This window comes from Scomber japonicus, chromosome 19 (genome assembly GCF_027409825.1).
Source record: "Scomber japonicus isolate fScoJap1 chromosome 19, fScoJap1.pri, whole genome shotgun sequence".
NCBI lineage: Eukaryota > Metazoa > Chordata > Actinopteri > Scombriformes > Scombridae > Scomber > Scomber japonicus.
Genome location: NC_070596.1, coordinates 28065958 through 28087324, shown reverse-complemented (window position 1 = coordinate 28087324; position 21367 = coordinate 28065958). Strand labels below are relative to the sequence as shown.

General features: G+C 36.2%; 2 protein-coding genes across 3 annotated transcripts in view; one reads left to right on the top strand and one right to left on the bottom strand.

Annotated features, from left to right (window-relative positions):
• purbb (purine-rich element binding protein Bb) overlaps nucleotides 1-17843 on the top strand; it is an 80756-nt gene extending 62913 nt beyond the window's left edge. Inside the window, exon 2 of one of the 2 annotated variants that reach the window (XM_053340571.1) lies at nucleotides 17833-17843. The gene's annotated coding sequence lies outside the window, so the exon portion shown is untranslated. Of the gene's footprint in view, nucleotides 1-4833; nucleotides 4848-17832 lie in introns of those variants that run through there. The other variant, XM_053340572.1, reaches the window with a different exon arrangement.
• Nucleotides 17844-19342: 1499 nt separating this feature from the next.
• LOC128380690 (metal transporter CNNM3) overlaps nucleotides 19343-21367 on the bottom strand; it is a 23710-nt gene continuing 21685 nt past the window's right edge. The window contains exon 11 of the mRNA XM_053340556.1: nucleotides 19343-19397. Coding sequence (XP_053196531.1) covers nucleotides 19348-19397 — 50 coding nt within the window. The 3' untranslated portion in view covers nucleotides 19343-19347. The remainder of the gene's footprint in view (nucleotides 19398-21367) is intronic.

Here is a 21367-nt window from a genome sequence, read left to right as displayed (position 1 = left end):
CACCTAGCAATAACAACTGGAATAAGTCCTCCAGTGATATCACCTAGCAACAACAACTGGAATAAGTCCTCCAGTGATATCACCTAGCAACAACAACTGGAATAAGTCCTCCAGTGATATCAGCTAGCAACAACAACTGGAATAAGTCCTCCAGTGATATCATCTAGCAACAACTGGAATAAGTCCTCCAGTGATATCACCTAGCAACAACAACTGGAATAAGTCCTCCAGTGATATCATCTAGCAACAACTGGAATAAACGGGTCTGGTGTCGCATTGAGTGACGTAGTGTAGAGACGTAGAGAGACATCACGGACAGTCAAATCAGATATGAGTGTTTGGAGCTGTTCAGACTCAGACACATCTGTCCAAATGAGATTTGAAACTTCTTCCCAAAGGTGGTTTCAATCTGGTTTCATGTGATTTCTGACTGTTCAGACTTCATAAGAGCATCCGGTTCCAATCTAGATTGGCTAAAAATCTGATTTTGGCTTGCAGTTTGTCTGTTTTTAAATAAAGCTCTGAGTTTAAACAATGTGGGCTAAAGGGGAACTTATACATTACTGGACCTTTGAGCATCTGGGTTTTTACTTTAAGTAATTTACACTATTTTGTTGATTTTAATTGAAATATGGCCTCTTTAGTAGAGGTGAGCAGGTGCAGTAGTTTCACTCTAAAGAACTTCTTTGAATGCTGTACTAAGGATGACTAAGCATTATGAATTGAGGAACCTGCCAAAAACAAAAAAAAAAGGGTCAATTATAGACACAGACATAGTGATGATGTTTGATGATTGATGTGGGAAGTCATCAGTCCAGTAACTTCAACATTTGAAGAACAAAGAAGGTGTAATGTTACAACTGGGACATGAGAGTGTGATAATTACACAACAAAAGGAAATGAAAAAAATAAATAAAAAACTGAACCAACCAAAGTGGAACAACAACAATGGATTCATTATGAAGAGAGAAGCAAAAGTAGCCGATGAGAATTCAGTTCAAAGTAAATGTGTTAAGTTACATCTGTTAGTGCTTATGTTAGCCCGTGGTGGCTAACCACAGGATATCTTTGGAGGCGATCTCTGTTTGTTCTGACAACAGAAATTAGTGACACACTCTGTGGTAGAGTTAGCATGACATAAATGACACGCTCTCTTTGAGTACAGTGAAAGAAAAAGATATGTAACTTATAGGGGTGAACATCAGAGACTAACACTCCATACTGTACGTCTCTCAGCTTTCTGAAAGTTTCATTTAGGATTGATCTTGCTGTTTGATGTATGACTGATGACGTATTCATGAATAATTTGTTGTGCAGAAATTATAGAGACTAATTATGAGAGGAAACTGAGAGTCTGAATATGAACAGTGTGTGAGGTTAGGTACAGTACTTTTTCCACCAGTGGTTCATTGCACTACTTGCATATTGGAGAGATTGCTCAATGCTGTCGTGTATATTACTCATATTAACTCTGTTGTTGCACTTAGTCTAACCTCTCTCTCAGGAAGTGTTTTTGTGCTCTGGCTTCATATTTGAAACTGAACACAAACATAATTTTTAATCTATTTGAGTCAAAGTCAGTTTTTTGCGATTGAATCCTTCATTTCTCATTAATATGTTCATTATTAATAAAGAGCGGTAATGTTTTAAAGGGCCATTCTGTATAGTCACAGAGGACACAGCACAGGATCTTTAAAACATTTGTTCAAACATAATGAAGTTTTATGATCTATAAACTTGTGGCTGCTGTCTTGCAAACTGTCTCAAAACTGTCACATAAAAACTGTAGATTGTGAACTCTTGATTCATCCAGAACCGTCAATTTAGGAAGTTCATGAAAGGCCACACATTAGTCTGCTTCACATTTCAAACTGAACACAGACAAAATTTTGAATCTATTTGAGTCAATGTCAGTTTTTTGCAATTGAATCCTTCATTTCTCAGCCAGATTTTGGAGTTTCCATGGTATGAATCTAGTGATCTCCTTTCCACATCCTACCTGTGAATCATTTATGTGATAGCCTGCATCTGTAACAGGTCATTTAAATTTCTGTTTGATTTGCATGACTGCCATATTTGCAACTATGGCATTTCCATCAACAAGTGACCTCAGTTTGTAGCCACAAAACCTGCCCGTGATTAAACCACACAACAGTTTTTGAACTCCATGATGAAACAACAAAACGTGTGGGGGGGGGGAAACATTTTTTCTCTTAACATATAATACCTGGAGGTGGGGTGGAAACTTTTTCTAGGTCAAATGAACTAGTTTCCCGTAAAACCGCGTAAAAAACCAAATGCTGCCAGTCATCTAGTGACACGAGAACCCACAGCACAGCATTTACAAGCTAATGAAACCCATGTAGCTCACATTATTTAAACTCACAGAGCTTTATTTTAAAAGGATGGCTTCACTATTTCTTAAGTCTGTCTGAAAGCAGCAGGCAGGTGAGCAGTGAAATCATTCCTGCTGTTCATACTGACTATTAAGTCCTTCAAATGTTGCTTTCATTGTAAAGTGATGCATTTAAAAGTCTCTGATCAGCTTATATTGAGCTTCAGTGTGAGTTATTCATATCAAGTGATATCTGACACATTTACAGTCTGTTTAGCATCAAATTCCCTCTTAGTGTTTCCCTGTTGAGCTGTCATTCATTTCTATAAATGTTCATGGTCCATGGTGGAGTCCCAGATACAACTCCTGTCGCTGTGATTGGCCAGTTGTGTTCCTGCTAATTGTTTTTTTGAGTCAGACCAGGTCCAGTTTATTAGAAAAAAAAATACCCAGAGGCAGAAGCTCATAGAGATACTTTTAAATGGAACCTTAAATAATAACATGCAATTATCAAAAGTAATTATTTCAACCACAATTATGATGAAATAATATTTATAGGTACATTTACTCTCTCATACTCTTTCATTTAAATAACTGTTTAACATCCAAAGAGATAAAATCATCAAATATTTGATAATAAAAACAAAGACTGAAAACACATTTGTGTATCAGAACTTTGTTTTTTCTTCTTTCTTCTCCCATTAATCATCTCCGCAGCCCTCACATTTATCTGCTGACCCTTTGGAGGGGCCCCACCCCTAGGTTGGGAACCACTGGACTAAACTAGCTAACTGTATATAAAGTAGTGTAAACTAGCTAACTATATAAAGTAGTATAAACTAGCTAACTGTATATAAACTAGCTAACTGTATATAAAGTAGTGTAAACTAGCTAACTGTATATAAAGTAGTATAAACTAGCTAACTGTATATAAAGTAGTATAAACTAGCTAACTGTATATAAAGTAGTATAAACTAGCTAACTGTGTATAAAGTAGTATAAACTAGCTAACTGTATATAAAGTAGTGTAAACTAGCTAACTGTATATAAAGTAGTGTAAACTAGCTAACTGTATATAAAGTAGTATAAACTAGCTAACTGTATATAAAGTAGTATAAACTAGCTAACTGTATATAAAGTAGTATAAACTAGCTAACTGTATATAAAGTAGTATAAACTAGCTAACTGTATATAAAGTAGTGTAAACTAGCTAACTGTATATAAAGTAGTATAAACTAGCTAACTGTATATAAAGTAGTATAAACTAGCTAACTGTATATAAAGTAGTGTAAACTGGCTAACTGTATATAAAGTAGTGTAAACTAGCTAACTGTATATAAAGTAGTATAAACTAGCTAACTGTATATAAAGTAGTATAAACTAGCTAACTGTATATAAAGTAGTATAAACTAGCTAACTGTATATAAAGTAGTATAAACTAGCTAACTGTATATAAAGTAGACTAAACTAGCTAACTGTATATAAAGTAGTATAAACTAGCTAACTGTATATAAAGTAGTGTAAACTAGCTAACTGTATATAAAGTAGTATAAACTAGCTAACTGTATATAAAGTAGTATAAACTAGCTAACTGTATATAAAGTAGTATAAACTAGCTAACTGTATATAAAGTAGTGTAAACTAGCTCCACCTCCAGCAGCTACAACAGTAACATGCTGCTCTAACTCTGATGTTTCACTATTAATAATCTAATGATGTCATATATAATAATATATTGTTGTGAAACATAAACAGCAGGGTTCACTGAATGATTTGATAATGTGAATAAACTTTACAGTCAGCAGATCTCAGCCCATCTGAACACCATTAAGACGACTCTGTCCACCAACGTCTCAATAAAACCAAATTATATTAAAAAAAAGTTCATCTTCAAATCTATTTAGTGATGTCTCTGATGCTGTATGTCCTTTTTGTTATGTCTGGTTGTGTTTGTGTTTCTATCTATCTGCTGTACTCAGGTTGCTCTTGTAAAAGATATATAAGGTTTATAAAGATATACAAATATAATAAAAGGTGTGTGTGTGTGTATATATATATATATATATATATATATATATATATATATATATATATATATATATATATATATATATATATATATATATATATATATATATATATATGGGAATATATTGTGAAGAAATGGTGTTCGTCTTGCCTAGTAAAGATTCGGTAAGGAGTACAGAAATACTTTAACTACGTCTCTCATAATACTTATGTACTTTTACTGAAGTAGATTTTCCATACAGGACTTTTACTTGTATACTTGAGTATTTATTCATTGCTGTTTTCTACTTTCACTTTAGTAAAGGATCTGAATTCGTCTTCCACTACTAAACAATCGAGACCTTTCATGTTGATGAATCATAGTAACCTCTGAAACACCAGGGAAAGGATTCAACTCTTTGCCCACAGAGAGTTTACAAGTTCAACAGATGTTCCTACAGCTCTGTATTTTACCACCACCAGCTAAGGAGGGGGGGGGGGGGGAATTACCATGTAATTTCCAAACAGGAAGTCACAGTAGTCACTGAAAGTTGGGACATAAAATACTAAAAATATGTATATAAAAATTGGGAGCGTGTTCATTTTGTTTCAGTTTTATCTGCTGAGTTTGATTCTGAGTTCAGAGCTTTAAAATGTTGTATCTGTTGTCCGTGTAACTGGAACTTACTACTTATAAAGTTGAATGATCAACCAGTGTACTCTACAGTATGCTGACGTGGCTGCCTTAGAAGTTGCCGACCACTACGTAGTTGGTTTCAAACCTGCAGGAAGTGGTGTTGGTGATACCAAGAACACAAGAAACGCTGCTACAGGCAGTTTTGTGCTTTGTTAAATGCATATGAAAGAGAGGTGATACTGTCACTGCTTACAAGTGGTTCATTTGTTTTTGATGACTGTGTGTTACAGGGTGGCCCTTTAAGATTTATTAAATTTGCATAAATGTTTTCGGGAAATCGACATGAAATCATGAAAGTAGGGCAACTGCTGACATACATCTACATCTTTGATCTTTTTTATAATTCCTTTGAAGTCTGTGTAAAGTCAATTCATTGATTTACTTCTAAACATATTAAACATGTTGGAAAATGGTTACAGAAAACGTGAAAAGCCTGATAACTATGCAGTACTGAATTGTGGAGATTGAGCCTTGAACTGTTTCTCACCCTCTCATTTTTACTGATTTTATGAGCCTGCCAAAAAGGGCTATTCCATGATGTAGTGGCGTACCCTTGGTCCCTCCCCTACTATATAAGACCGAGAGTCCGCTCTCCTCAGTGGTTAACCTGCCTAGTGGCGATTTATTGTTACTACATCTAACACTACTACCAATACAGTCTACAATTAGCCAGTTAGCTGAGTTAGCCGCTGCCGAACTAGCAGGTGAGCTAGTGGCAGAAAGAGCTGTAGCGTCCATGTTTCTGGTAGAGGTGGTGACTTTGATTGACAGGTGACACTTGGTAGGGGGCGGGGCTTCAGCGAATTCGGTGGCCACGCCCACAGTGTTTGGGAGCAGAGAAAGAGGCTGATTTTTACACAACTTTGAAGCCTAATTTCATATATTTGGCGATTTTTATAATCATTCAAATTTGGCAGGGTGGTTAATAACACACTTTTCTGTGGTATGTCAAACTCAGAACACATATTTATTCTTACTTTACACGGACTTTAAGTTGATACTGAAAGCTTGTGAGAGCAGCTATGCCTACTTACCAAGCAGCAGTAACTACAGCTTAAAATTGAGAGTCAATGCAGAAGTGTCTTAAAGTGCACTAATAGTCTCCCATTCAAAAAGCTTCAGCTTCTCCCATGAAATAATAAGAGAATATATGTTTTCACCAAGTCATTATAGTCTCAATCTATAATTTTAGGCCTTCTGATGAGTGTGGGTGTAGCGGTAATTTAAGCCACGTTATTGCTCCATTAACGAGATTTGATAACTTCTTAGCTTCTATGTCTGACCATAACCTGCAACTTCCTGCAACAGGAAAGAGCGTAGCTGTGTGAGGCCAGAGCTGCTCAGTGACTCATAATGATGCTAATAATAATAATAGTAGTAGTAGTAGGAGTAGTAGTAGTAGTAATGATGATAATTTAAACGAGGCAGAAGTCAAAGCTGCCAGAAATCCTCTTTGCATCTCGCCCTGTAGCTCTTTAACTCTCCGTCTGTCTTTCTTCCTGTAGTTATCAGCTGGTAAAATCTTGTTTTTAAGCCTTAAATCGAGGTGTAATCAAGGCTTTAAACAAAACCTTTTAACGACGGACACCCGAGACAGTTTTCCAACTCAGGGACCTGATTCACCTTTCACTTCTGAGCCAAAAAGAAGAAGTTGCGCTTGAGGCGAGAGCTGCCATGAATCAAACGGACCTTCACATGAATTGAAATGTTTGGCACACAAGACCATGAAATATACACTACTGTGCAAAGATTTTTAGGAACTGAAAGTAACATGACACAGCTTTTAAAGATTCCTGAGCTAGTTTATGGCAGATGGGCGATGGGCCTTTAGTGTTTGACCAGTTTGTTTTGTGGTTGGTGAATGCTAAAAGTTAACATTGTGTATTGAGGTTTAGGGTTAGGGTTAGGGTTGAGAGTACCACAGAAAGGTTTTGCTTCTTGCTTTAGTGAAATTTGGTTCAGTATTTGTCCACAATTTTTTTGGTTTTCAAACCCTTTCACTTTTGTCTAAGTGGTCATTTTTGTTTCAATCTGTAGGAGTCAAGCATAAAGTAACTCAGGGAGTGAATTTTAACGTTTGGCACACATGACCCGAAAATACACTGTGCGGTTTTAAGTACTGAAAGTAATGTGGGAATGTTTTCAAAGATTCCTGAGACAGTTTTTGACAAGTGGGGGCTCGTCTGAGGTTGAAACCTGTTTGGTAGGGTAGCTGTTTTGGGACAAATGGAGGACTGTTCAGTCAAATAGGGTTTGTGTTGTGGTTGGAGAATGCCACGAAAGGTTTTTGCTTCTTGTGTTAGTTACTTTAGTGAGATTTGGTGGATGGTTTAATGGAGAACAGCAGTATTTGTACCCAATTGTTTGGTTTTCAAACCCTTTCACTTTTGTCTAAGTGGTTTCAATCAGTAGTTAAGCATAAAGTAACTCAGGGAATGAATTTTGATGTTTGGTACACAAGACAGTGAACTACAGAGTACTGTGTAAAGGTACTGAAAGTAATGAGGATGCTTTCAAAGATTCCTGAGCCAGTTTATGATAAATGGGGGCTCGTCTCAGGTTGAAATATACTTGGTAAAGTTCAATCCAGCTGTTTGGGACAAATGGAGGCCTGTATCAGTGTGTAACCAGTTTGTTTTGTGGTTGGTGAATGCTAAAATTAAACATTGTGTATTTTTGAGAGTACCATGAATCTTGTTTTAGTTACATTAGTGGAATTTGGTGGATGGTTTCATGGAGGGGAGCAGCATTTGTACCCATTTTTGTTTCATTCTGTAGGAGTCATTCATAAAGTAACTCAGTGATATGACTTTATAATCTCCCACAAACCAATGATGATAATAATAATGATTGACAATACTTGAATGAATAGATTAAAATGAATAAACAGACTACCCAAAAATGTTGTTTCAGCTTCAGGCTTTGGGTATTCCGCTTTCTTGTTATTGCATCATATCCGATTTATTTCCTTTCATACTCGATTAAAAATGAATTTATGAAAAGGAATCATAAAAAGGATATGAAACTACAGACATGTGCTTCATAAAAGGGTTATGAAATCAGATTCACAATGAACTAAAATATTTAAGGGTTTTTATTAGGGAACAATGAACTCAAGGAATTTAAAAACCCAAAGAAGAAATGTTGTCAGATTTATGATTAGAAACCGAGGTAGATCATAACATGAGGAAACAATCTCACCACAGTCTATTAAAGCTTTAGCGAGACACCAATACATTTCTGCAATGATTTTCCAATGACGTGCTGTACAGTAATTTCATTTTTGTTTTCAGTACCTGTTTTCACTACTTGTACTTTGAGTATTTTCATTTCATGCTGCTTTATACTTCCTCTCCACCACATTGCAGAGAGAAATACTGTAGTTTTTGCTTCATTAGATTTATTTAACTACATGTTTGGCTTGTTAACCCTTACAAAAAATAATCCCTCCAAAAAGCATGGATGGGTTGCATGGATTATGTTTTTAAGCATTTTGCCTGTATTTATATTTGTAGCTGTGGCTGTAATGATTCCTCCTGTTCATTCTCCATTAGAAGATCCCTTCATAATGCACTTACAATGGAAGTGATGGAGGACTAAATCCACAAAAATGGAAGAAATGTTGTCAGATTTATGATTAGAAACCGTCACCCACTACAGATTAAAGATTAGTTTAATCTGTAGTTAAACTGTTCATCTGATTACCAGCCACAGAAGATTGATAGAGATTAGCTGGTTGTGATTTCCTGTTCGTAGACAAACACTGATTGTTCTCTCATGTTTTAAGACCTCCTTAATTTGACGAAATTTGACACACTAAAAGTCTGTTTTCACATTTTACTTCTGAGCGTTTCTCATTCTTCGACTTATTCCGACTTTAAGACGTAAATCTACGAGCTCGATTTGTGACATAAATAATTTGGAGCCAGTGCTGGTTGCCTCGTTTGCTTTTTTTTGCTGTTGATGTTGTTCTGTTGCCCTGGGCAGTGACCAAAAGAGGGCCGAAATGTGTTTAGGAGAGTGTCTAGGCTCAGTCTTAGAGAAAGGGTCAGGAGATCAGACATCCATTGGAGGCTAGGAGCTCCTTCGCATCAAAAGGAGCCAGTTGAGGTGAGCCTCATTTTAGAGGTGTTCTGGGTACGTCCAACAGGGAGGAGACCCAGAACACACTGGAGGGATTATATATCTCAGCCCCCCCCCCCCCCCCCCCCATTACTCGGCTTTAAGCCACTCAGTACATTTCAGATAAAGACATGCATAAGACCGGATCAGTTGTCTGAGTATACATGCCGTTCAGAGAATCAGATAAATGGCCGAAGCATGGCTGACTCCGTTACGCTATGTGGCGCTGTAGCCCTCTCAACAAAGAGCCACTTCCTGTTGACCTCTACTTAACAGCAACAACAAACTATCTGACGGCATTCAAACAAAGATGGTGTACGTGGAGATGGACGATGCTACAGTAGCGTAGATTTCGTGCATTATTTGCCTTCTAATAATGCACATAAAAAGAACGGCGGATCTTGCACTTACGGGTGAAAAGCCCCAGCGGAGATTCTCGAGCATGTGCAGAATGCTAAATCCGATTTAGATACGATTGCTGAGTATACATGGCGTTAAAATGCCAACTATGAACGAATTATCTAGGTATTCTTATCCGATTTTGAGATGTCCATTATGGTCCAAAGTAGGTCTGATGTAGATCGGACTAAGGTGTTTACAAGCATTTTCAAAGTCCAAACTATGTCTGATACGATCAGAAATTCGAATTTTTTGCTGCATGTAAACGTACTGACAGAGACCTGGCCTTGGATAAGCAACAGAACATGAATGGATGGATGGATGGACAGTCCTGGTCCAATACTCAACAATATGTGATGTGGAAACTTGAGAATAGACTTCACAGTGAAGGAGGAGACATCTGTTGTCCGGTTGGAAAAGTTTTGAAATGAATAATGTTTGTGTAGATTCAGAGATTCTGGATTTTTCTAACGAGAAGAAAAGAGGTAGATGACATACTATAATTGAACATTTGCTTGTGGAAAATAAACACAGTAGACACAAATTATAATTCAAAGCAGTTATATATCTTACAACATGTCTTGGCAAAAGTTTAAAGTCTGAATGTGAGCAGATAGTGTCAGCAAGTGTATTCTCTGTCATTTCATGCCATTTTCTGATCGGTGGGTTTGTAGACATGGGAATTTTCCATCACCTCCATCACACATTGGGTCAAACTAGGCCTTGAAGTCATCGCAAGGTCACACCAAATCTTAACCGTGAGACACTGCCCCCCCCCCCCCCCCCCCCTTCACATACTAGTAGACAATAAGTCTGCTCCTTTTGGGGAAAACAGGAGGCACCGGTGTGGGAAAACAGGAGCCACCCTGATAGTGTTGCTGCAGCAGCCGAGGTCAGATATCATGTGTTTGTCTGTCTCGAGGTAAACTGTAGTGAGAAGTTGGATATGTTTGAATGGAGGACAAGGTTGCTGAGCTGTGTGTTCCCAGACACTGTCCTAATCTGTCGAGCAATGGATTCATTTCTGTATGCTGCAGATGTGTTGTATCTGAACATATTTGAGCATGATTCACCTATGGCATTATCTGTAAAGCTTACTAAAAGACCAGAATTGAATGGAGCATCAGGACAGAACATGCTCTGATCATTATTTCATTCTTCTTGTTCAAGTGTCAATGAACCTTTTCAACTCCTGTGCACTCTCTCCACTGATGTATGGGCTTCATATTTAATTTCTCAGACGGCCAAAAGTCACACTGGTTATCTCTGAGCTTTAAGAGCTGAGGATTTTCATTATTTATTGGTTAGTTGTTCAATTGTAAAGTCTAAAGAATGTCAGAAATGCATGAAAAATGTCCTTCACAATGCCCGAAGCCCAAGACGATGTCATGAAAAGGTTTTGTCAACAAAAATATTCAATTTACTATAATATAAGACAAAGATAAGCTGCAAATTCTCACCAATGACAAGCTGGAGCTGGAGAAAGATTGGTATTAAGTGACTTAAATGATTAATCAATTATCAAAATAGTTGATTAAATGACAGTTTCCGCTCTAGTTCAATCCTTTATGATAAAATATGTCCCCAAAAAAAAGTCTGATTATTCTGTTAAAGTACCATTGTATTGTCACAGTATATCTATTTTGGATTCTTTCTCTGCTTGCAGTTTCGGGCCAGTTTCCAAACCTGCCTGCACAAAATGAATACTACCTCCTCCTCCGAAGAACAAGAGAAGGAAATCAACAATCAGGCCGTCTGCCAAAGAGATAATGAAAGAAAAACAACAGAGAAAAACACCTGAGGTAGATCATAACATGAGGAAACAATCTCACCACAGTCTATTAAAGCTTTAGCGAGACACCAATACATTTCTGCAATGATTTTCCAATGACGTGCTGTACAGTAATTTCATTTTTGTTTTCAGTACCTGTTTTCAGTACTTGTACTTTGAGTATTTTCATTTCATGCTGCATTTATACTTCCTCTCCACCACATTGCAGAGAGAAATACTGTAGTTTTTGCTTCATTAGATTTATTTAACTAAGTTTGGCTTGTTAACCCTTACAAAAAATAATCCCTCCAAAAAGCATGGATGGGTTGCATGGATTATGTTTTTAAGCATTTTGCCTGTATTTATATTTGTAGCTGTGGCTGTAATGATTCCTCCTGTTCATTCTCCATTAGAAGATCCCTTCATAATGCACTTACAATGGAAGTGATGGAGGATTAAATCCACAAAAATGTATTTAAAAGTTGATCTGAAGCTAATATGAAGCTTCAGCATCCAAAGATGGCATCATCTTGCCAAACCTGATGTGTTACTGACCCTTAAAATAAGGCTGAAGCTCAATATAAACTTCATATCTACTTTAAATGACTGTGTGGACTCACTGTGGGTTTTGGCCTCCATCACTTTACACTGAAAGCACAAAAAAACAAAATAACTGCAACATGACGTCATCACATTCATGAACGCTGAGGGCCCCCGAAAAGAGCTGAGTGAAGGCCGAGCACCTGCAGAACAGGACAGGGACCCATCACACACACACACACACACACACACACAGACCTGTCACACACACTGAGCATCAACATCACCAGCAGATATTTTAAGCTCCTCAGTGATGCTGCTGTTTACATGGAGGCTGTTTGTGACCTTAAAGGACGAGGTCGCCATTTTTCAAGCGTGTTTTTCTTGCTGTAATGATTCCTCCTGTTCATACTGACCATTAGAAGATCCTTCATAATGTTTATAATGTAAAGTGATGGAGGACTAAACCCACAGTCCTCCTTCTGAAGCTAATATGAAGCTTCAGTTTTGTCCAAATGAGTCAAATCTTCATCTTCTATGTTTCAACGTTACAGTGTTTTTAGTAGCAAAGTCTTTTTGTTCCTATACTTCCACCACAGCTCAACAGGAAACACTAAGAGGGAATCTGATGCTAAACAGACTGTAAATGTGTCAGATATCACTTGATATGACTAACTCACACTGATGAAGCTCAATAGAAGCTGATCAGAGACTTTATAATGACTGTGTGGATTCACTGTGGATTTTGGCCTCCATCACTTCACATTGGAAGCACATTTGAAGGAGATCTTTTAATAGTCAATATGAACAGGAGGAATAATAAGACTTTGTTTCATGTATTAATTTCATCTCTCCACACAGATCTGGTTATTTCTGCCGCTATTTTTCATCTCATCATTGGAACATTTAAGTCCAGCTTATGCCAACTTTTCCACCTTAGAAATGCATTTTTTTTGTCATTTTGTGATTTAGCGTTTATAAATTTCTCTGCATTTCCACTCAAGTTGTTTTTCATGCACCCATTGAAATGGCAAACACAAACAGGTGAATGCTGAAGCACCTACATGAGTTATTATTTCTAGTTCATACTGTTCATACTCAGGCTTTTCTCAGTATCCCTTATTAATTAGTCTCTATACACCATTTTGTGTGTAATCAACTGCACTAAAACATTTTTAGAAAGTTGTAAAATATTTCCATTTTGAAGATAAGTCATCAAATTTCTGGCTAAAAGAAACGTTTTTAATGTTTTTTTCTTCTCTCAAATGTAAATAATGGTCCAATTAGACCCTGAATAGTATGTTAAAGTCCTTACTTTTCATATTTTTGTGTATGGTGATAGAAAAAAAGACAACAAAAGACACCACATTTAGAACAGGATTGAGTTTATTTCCTAAGAAAACTTAATTATTGAAAGAGTTAAATGCAATGGAGTCTCAATGCACCCAAAAAGTCTTTGAGAAAGTCTATACAAATGTAACCTGGACAGAAAGAGGAATCGATTAAGTTCTCAATAACTCTTGTGGTAACAGTGTTGTACCTGAAAAACTGAGACCGATTACCTATTAAACTACATCCTCAAATTATTATTATTATCCTATACCTAAGCAGTCATATATTAATACACAGCTGTCCACATCGTCAACCCTCCAACCCGACATTTCTCTCAATCAGTATAAGTAGCACAAAGTAATGATTATCTTTTTACATTCAGTCTTTAAGAAAGGAAATTATTACAACAACCAAACAAAAAAAAAAAAAAAAAAAAGAAGAACCAAAATAAAACCAAAAACAAAGTAAACAGCTATAATATTTACTCAGAATCACACAGTCAGCAATTTCTCCTGGAATATGGCGATTCGCTCGCTCGAGTGATAACACTGAATGAATCAAACATACACATGAATCAAAGATGCAAAAGAGACAGAAATAGTGCTAATGTAACACTGTAACGCAGCCGAGCCGACTCCTGAACAACCCTGCTGCTGCTTAAAAGGACGAGTTTGGATATTTTTAAAGTCTTATATCGTAAAATACATAAATATAAATGTATTAAGCGTTATTAAGTCTCAATTCAACACTTTTTTCCTCACAAAAAATAAACTTATTGACAAAGAGATTAATATGGGATTATCAAGTTAATTTTAATACATTTATATTTATTGAAATGTGGTGATTATTGTAGATATTGAGCCCAAAACAGATTTTAGCTTGGTTTCGTCATCAGGAAAAGGCCGATTATGTTCCAACCTCCTTATTTTTCCATTTTTAGCCATTTTGAGCGAGCTACTTTTTTATTGCAGCCAATTCTTTCTCAGTTTTTCTTTCGGCGGCCCTGCTAGGTTTTTGGTTACCGCCATCGCTGTCCACTTTCCACTAGTAAATAACCCGTTGTAATGGCCCGTTAATCAGCACTTTCCCAGCCGCTAAATGGACAAATAATAAAACAATAAAACAGTCAATCCACAGCACAGGTATGGCTGTTCCCTAATTGTGGTTGTTGTTTACTTGGAAGTCGCAATTTCCGAGTTCCTAGTCATAAATTTCAACTGGAACACTCCCTGAAGTCGGATTTTTCGATTCGTAGATATCGGATCAATCTCACAAAACCCCGACCTCAAGATCCAGGATGTTAGCCCCGTGCATTAACTGTGTACACGTTGTAGTAATATCCTATTTATTAGTCTCGTCAGTGTTTCATTAAATCAGTCGTACACACAGCACAAAATGTGTTTTTATAATCTGGTATTGGTATCAATGGCTAACCTTTCTAAAACTGGTTTTCTGACTTTAAGCGGGAACGATGCAAACTCGGATTCAACGTCATTCCCAGCTACGACTTCCAACTTCCGAGATAAATGGAACTTTGGCCAAAGCTAACGTGAGGCTTTAGCAGTCGAGTTTGACCAATCAAGTCCTTTTTAAGTTGGTCTTTTTAATACAAAATTCAATATTCGCTAAATCGTCAATGATCTTGATTAATCCTTTCATTGTTTGGTCTTTAAACATTTCATATTTTTAAGCTTTGGGGCCTTTAATGCATAGAAACATAATTCAAAAGTTTTCACATTTAAACATTATTATTAAAAATATATATATAACCATTTTTGGGCCCTTTTATTTGGGGGGCCCAGACTGCTTTGCCTACCTTTTATATAAAAAGGTAAAGCATGACCCTGATATTAAGTTTACAGTTATATAAAATGTACAAAAGCTAAAACTCTTCACATTGAAGGAGCTAGACAGAGAAAATTGGGTGTAATGTCTCTAAAATTAAAAAAAGTCACTCAGAATGATTAATCTATTAATAAAATAGTTCCAGACACATTTTTTTCATTGATTGACAAGCATGATCTTCTCTTTAAAAATGACATCCTGTGTGAAGAGCGCCAAGTACGTATTTGCAAAGGCTTACAGGGAAACTAAATCCTGTGGTTTCCTGTATTTTCGCCACCTGCAGCCTTGAGTTCACAGGTGTGATCACACCAGCATCACGTATGGAAAAACTTGATTAGGCTGACTCAGACTGTTGATGCCTCATAGTAACTTTGACTAAACGGTTTCATGTGCTAGTCGGGTGGTTTAACAACGTCTGGAAATTCATCAGGTTGACCTGTCTGACATTTGACATTTGGGAGATTGTGAATTTCCGAAAACCACAACTTGACATTTACGCAGCTCATGTGGGGAAGCTGTGAAGTGTTCTTTTCATTCAGCCACAACTGTCACTTTCTTTCTTAGTACAACCAAGTCCAACCATGTGAAAGCCTTTGTGGAAAAGACTTTGCTAAAGTGAGCAAAGTTATAGATATTTGATTAGATAGATATAGATTATTGAGTCTGAGTGCACTTTCGGCTTAACTACGTGTCGCACCAGCACTGCAACTAGGGCTGGGTATTGGGTTTTTTTAAATGAGGACACCATTACCAATCCAAGCACCCTTAAAGCCAAACATGCCCAAAGCGCCATAATGTGCCTGCCAATCAATCAAGAGCACGATCCAACCAATCAAGTGTTTGAAGACTGAGATCAGTTGATTAAATGAGTCAAACCTGCCACATTACGGCTCTTTATAGCATAACTTTGATGCCCACTCTGCCTTAAAGTGATACCGATACCAATTAAGTGATTCATTCGATACCCAATCATGTGACTAGAAGCATTAAATAGTGTGAAATGCCACCGCTCCTCCACGTCTAAATGATTTGATTTTTACGCTAATGCATCAAACTAATAATAACTCTAATTCACCACGACTTCACCACCACAGATGGGTTGTATAGCTGCTGCGCCGGTCCTTACAAATAGTCATATTTTCTAGCTCTGGGTGCAAAAAAGGATCAATTGCAGGTATCGTTTGATGGGAGACGTTTTGATATTACTTGGTATAGATTCATTTCAGTCAATACTTTAATAAGGTATCGAATACTGATACCCAGCCCTAGCAGCAATGAACGATTTTTTCATTTTTGGATTATCTGTTGATTATTTTCTTGATTATTCAGAGATAGAGTTCATTATCAGAGAAGAAACAAGAAAAACTATGTTTAACCCTTACATACTGTTCATATTATGACTGAAGTATCCTTTTATAATTATTGCCCACACCAAAGTTTGAACCATAAGTGTATTTTGTGTTCATGTTTTCTTTATATATATGTGTGTAAAGTGAAAATACATTAACAATCACACTATATCATGATCTTCTGTTATCTAAGCTGAGATTAAAACAGCTATAATCATTTGTGTTCATTTAAGGAAGGATCATTAATATGTACTGGGTCAAACTGGGCTTCATAGCAAGGCCACACCAAATGCTGGGTGTCTCCTCTTGAGAACATGGTAAGCAGTGAGTCTGCTCCTTTTGGGGAAAACAGGAGGCGTTCTGATAGTGTTGCTATAGCAGCCAAGGTCAGATATGTGTTTGACTGTTGTCCCTGAATGAGGTAGAGGTAACTGGAGTCAGAGGTTTGATATAGTGTTGGATGGAGGACAAAGGTCCTGAGTGAACTCTAAAGGCCCATTTATGCTCAACGTACGTGCGAAAATGTATCCGTCCGTTTCAAACGATGTTACCGTCACTGCTTCCTCGCGTCCTTTACGTTGGCATGGATGTTAACCAATACATCCACCTGACAGAAGATATGATGTAATGCACTGTCAACCACATCCGAAAGGGAGTGGGAAGAAGGCGACACAGTTGACTTCTTTCTATTTGATTAAAAGACTTTCACAATCACTATTTTATGATGCAGGAGAACAAAAAAAATGTTTGAATTAATTTTTTCTGAAATTTTTGAATAAAAACTGTTCAAATTTGTACATTTACACATATAAAAATGTGTATCGGCTGCACAAAAATTTTAAAAATTATCCATTTTATTTCAATTTTTGTTAAACTGTGGGTTGCATTTAGGACAAAGTCTGGCTAAAAGAAATGTTTTATCATGTTTTTACACCTTTCAAATATAAAATGGGTCGAATTTGTTACATTTACATACATAACAATGTCTATCAGATGCACAAAAATGTAATAAATGATGCTTTTTATTTTAATTTTTGTATATTCTGGGTAAAGTCCACCTAGCAGAAACGTGTATTGGGTGTTTTTGCAGCTCTCACATGTTAAATGGATCAAATGTGACTCTGAACATAAACCGACCTTTAACTTTAGGACACATTTCTGCACAAAGCATAGACTTTTAGGTTAAAGTCACCAATTTCCAGACTCAATAACCCCAAAACTCACCCCACACACACACACACACTGTATAAAGTAAGAGTATCGTATTAAGATTGACTTTTAATAAAAAGATCCAAACCCGTCCTTTAAAAAGAAAAACAAAAAAACACTGATTTAGTTTACGGTCACACGGCTCAGAGAGAGAGAGAGAGAGAGAGTCAACCTCGCCTCGTTGTTTTTCCTCCTTCTTATTAATATATTAATATACAAACACGAGGGGGGGAGGGGAGGGGAGGAGGGGGGGGCACAGGGGGATTATTTAGAGGCCACTTCTGACATATTTCACATGTTTATACACATGCAACAATGACTGACGGACGCTTAATATGCATGTTAATATGGAGCTAAGGTGAAGACTTGAATACTTTCTGACATGTAGTATTGAAATATTGTTATTGACACACACACCCACTCCCATTCTCACACACACACACACACACACACACACACATAAAGACAGACAGGTTAAATAAAACAGTGTAGGGCTGCAACTAATGATTCCTTCCATTAATCGATTAATCACTTTGTCTATAAAACAGTGAAAAAAACACTTATAATTATAATTCCTTATTCATTAAAAAGCTTCAAATCTGAGAAGCTGCAACCAACAAATATTTGGTTTCTGCTTTAACAAATAAAATAAAAACGATTATTAAAATATTAAGATTAATCGAGTTAATTGTTGCAGCTCTACAAAAACAGGAAGTTGTGAATATTTAGACTGGAATGTAAAATACAAGGTGCTTTAAAAGGGTTAACAAAATAAAAGCATGTTGCAATGTCAGCTGAATCTCACTGCATGCATGAATGTTTTGGGGGGGGGTTTTTTGGGGAGGGGGGGGGGGGTTAGGGTTTAAATTACACACAATGAGATCAGTACAGGTGTCAGATTGAATAGCGCCCCCTGCTGGCCTGGTGATAATTAAACACATCAGGACTAAATGTTTGTTTGTTTGTGGCTTTTTTTTTTCTCACGTGTCAAACTGTCACTGTTTGAAATGACTCATTCCACTTATATAACAGATACAAAACCAACAATGAACTAGTTTGTGTGTGTGTGTGTGTGTGTGTGTGTGTGTGTATCTAAAGCACACATACACACACACACACACACACACACACACACACACTGTCCTGCTGCTGCTTTACTTCCTTCTGTTTGACTCGTACTTTATAAAATTACAGTTACAGTTGTTTTAGGTGCAGTGCACAAATTTAAATGTGCAAACCTGCTTTTGAACTAACTTGGTGTGTTTTAGTGTCTCAAATGGACGGAATGGACACGTACACACACACAGACACACACACACAGACACACACACACACACACACACAGACACACACACACACACACACACGTAAGCTTTGGCACCCAGACATAAAAGTGAGGAATGGCAAATTGGCAATGCAGAGTTTAGCACAGAGAGCTAAACCTGTGGAAAAAGGCACCACCAAATGAACATATATATATACACACATACACAGATATTGTCCAGAGTGTATAAAACAGCATAAAATAATAATAATAATAATAATAGCAAATAAAAGCACACATACAGGAATGGGGGGGATGCAGATGAGACTCTCCGTCCAGTCATGTCCGATAACTACGTTCCAGCCATAGATGATTCATTAAGAAAAACTAAGAATAATAATATTAATAATAATAAAATGTTTGTGTTTTTGTTGTTTTTTGTTTTTTTATGTTAAACAGCAGGCAGATAGAAGTACGCTACCCATGAGCCTCCTCTTCTGTGCAGCTCTCCTGGTCTGCACTGCCACCTGTGGGAGATCCGACCAATGAGAGGAGAGCTGAGGTGAGTGAATGAAGGGGGGTGAAGGGGCGATGACATCATAGGAGGGGTTTAACCTTTAACCCTTTACATACTGTTCATATTCAGACTCATAATTAGTCTGTTAATTCATGTTTTAATGGGAAGAACATGTTTAAAAATCACTGTTTTATGATGCTGGAGAACATTTTATAGAATTTAATTATATTATTATATTATTAAATGCTGATTTGTGTCAAACTTGCATATTTAAAAATGTTGTATCAGCTGCTCTAAAATATAAAAATGATGCTTTTTATTTCCATTTTAGTATATTTGTGGTTCACATTAGGAAAAGTCCACCTTAAAAAAAGTGTTATATGTGTATTTTTACAGCTTTCAAATGTAAAAACTAAGTAAAATGTGACTCTGAACAGTGTGTAAAGGGTTAAAAGGTGACGTAGAGCAAATAAAAATAAAAACAGGAAACAGGAAACAAACAGGAAAGATGGAGCAAAAGAGAGGAAGAAGAGGCAGAATGTAAAAAGAACAAAAGGTCTGTGTTGTTTGAAGAGTTTTAAATGATCAGGTGGAATATTTCTCTTTATTACATTTAATATTTTACTCATTATTTACTTTTCCCGCCACTTCTGCAGCATCTTGTCACTTTAGGTGATGTGACACTACGTTCAAACTACAAATCAACCCATCGAAAAAAGAGAAAATCCACATAAAAAACACTTTAATTTATCCCTGAATTTACACCTTAAATGAAATTCCTTAAAAAATCTTGAAGAAATTAAACTACCTGAACTTTAAAACCCTTTAATCCACACAGAAAATGAATTAAAACTATAAATATGTGTTAATCAATTCATTTACACACAAATACAGGCTAAAAATATTGAATTAATAATTAATGGATTTCTCAAATATATAAAATGAATTCATAAATTAGAGTACTACGCCTTTTAAAAAATGAATTAAATTCTCAATTAAAGGTTTTAATAATGGGTTTTTTAAGGGTGTTTATCAAATTAAAGCATAAATTCAGGGACCTCTGGAAACCAAACAGCTTAAATTAAAATGTTTGGTGTTTTTTCTTTTGAGGTAAATTAAAGATTAATTGATCATATTATCAGTTCTGACAATAAAACTAAATAAAAACACAAATTAATGAACGTATAATCCACAATGTGTAAAAAAAAAAAAAAGTCTCAGTAGAAAGTTTATGGATGTCTAATAAAGTCATTTTACCTTTCCTGTCGTCATAGTTACACAACAACACAGATTATTGTTATTTTTGATGAAGCGTTGAATCAGATCAGAAACGTTAGAGATGAACCAGAGTCTGTATTTATCAAACGTCTCAGATCCACTCAGGACAAAAAAAACACTTTAAAATGAAAACCCTTCGACCTCAGAGTAACAAAAACACACTCAGAGCCTCAAAGTAGAAACTATAAAGAGATGATGTCATTTATAAACTGAATAAAAAGACTGTAATCAAAGCTACTCACATGATCTATAACCTTAAATGCAGCTTATTAAGTTCATTAAAGCACATTTCTTTAGTTAATGATTAAAACACATTGACCTGAACCGTGTCTAATTGGATGATTTAACATTTATGAACAGGGGAATCCTTCATGTCATATATTGGCTTTAATATTTCTACTATTCTAACAGATATTTGTCTCATAAAGCTGATTATATTCTTACTTTTATTTCTTTTATTTAAATCCTGAACCAAAAATGTTCAGCTTTGTCTAATAATCCCATTAAATGACTCAAATGTAGAATAAAATCATCATTAATTTACACTTAAATATAATTAATTTATAATGAATCTGTCCTAATATTTAGTGCATAAATGAGCGTACTCTTTAAAAACTCATTAAAAAGGAGCTTTGTCTTAAAATTCAATAAATATATATATAATTAAAGAAAATCATCCCTCTCCTAATCTAATCTTTATTC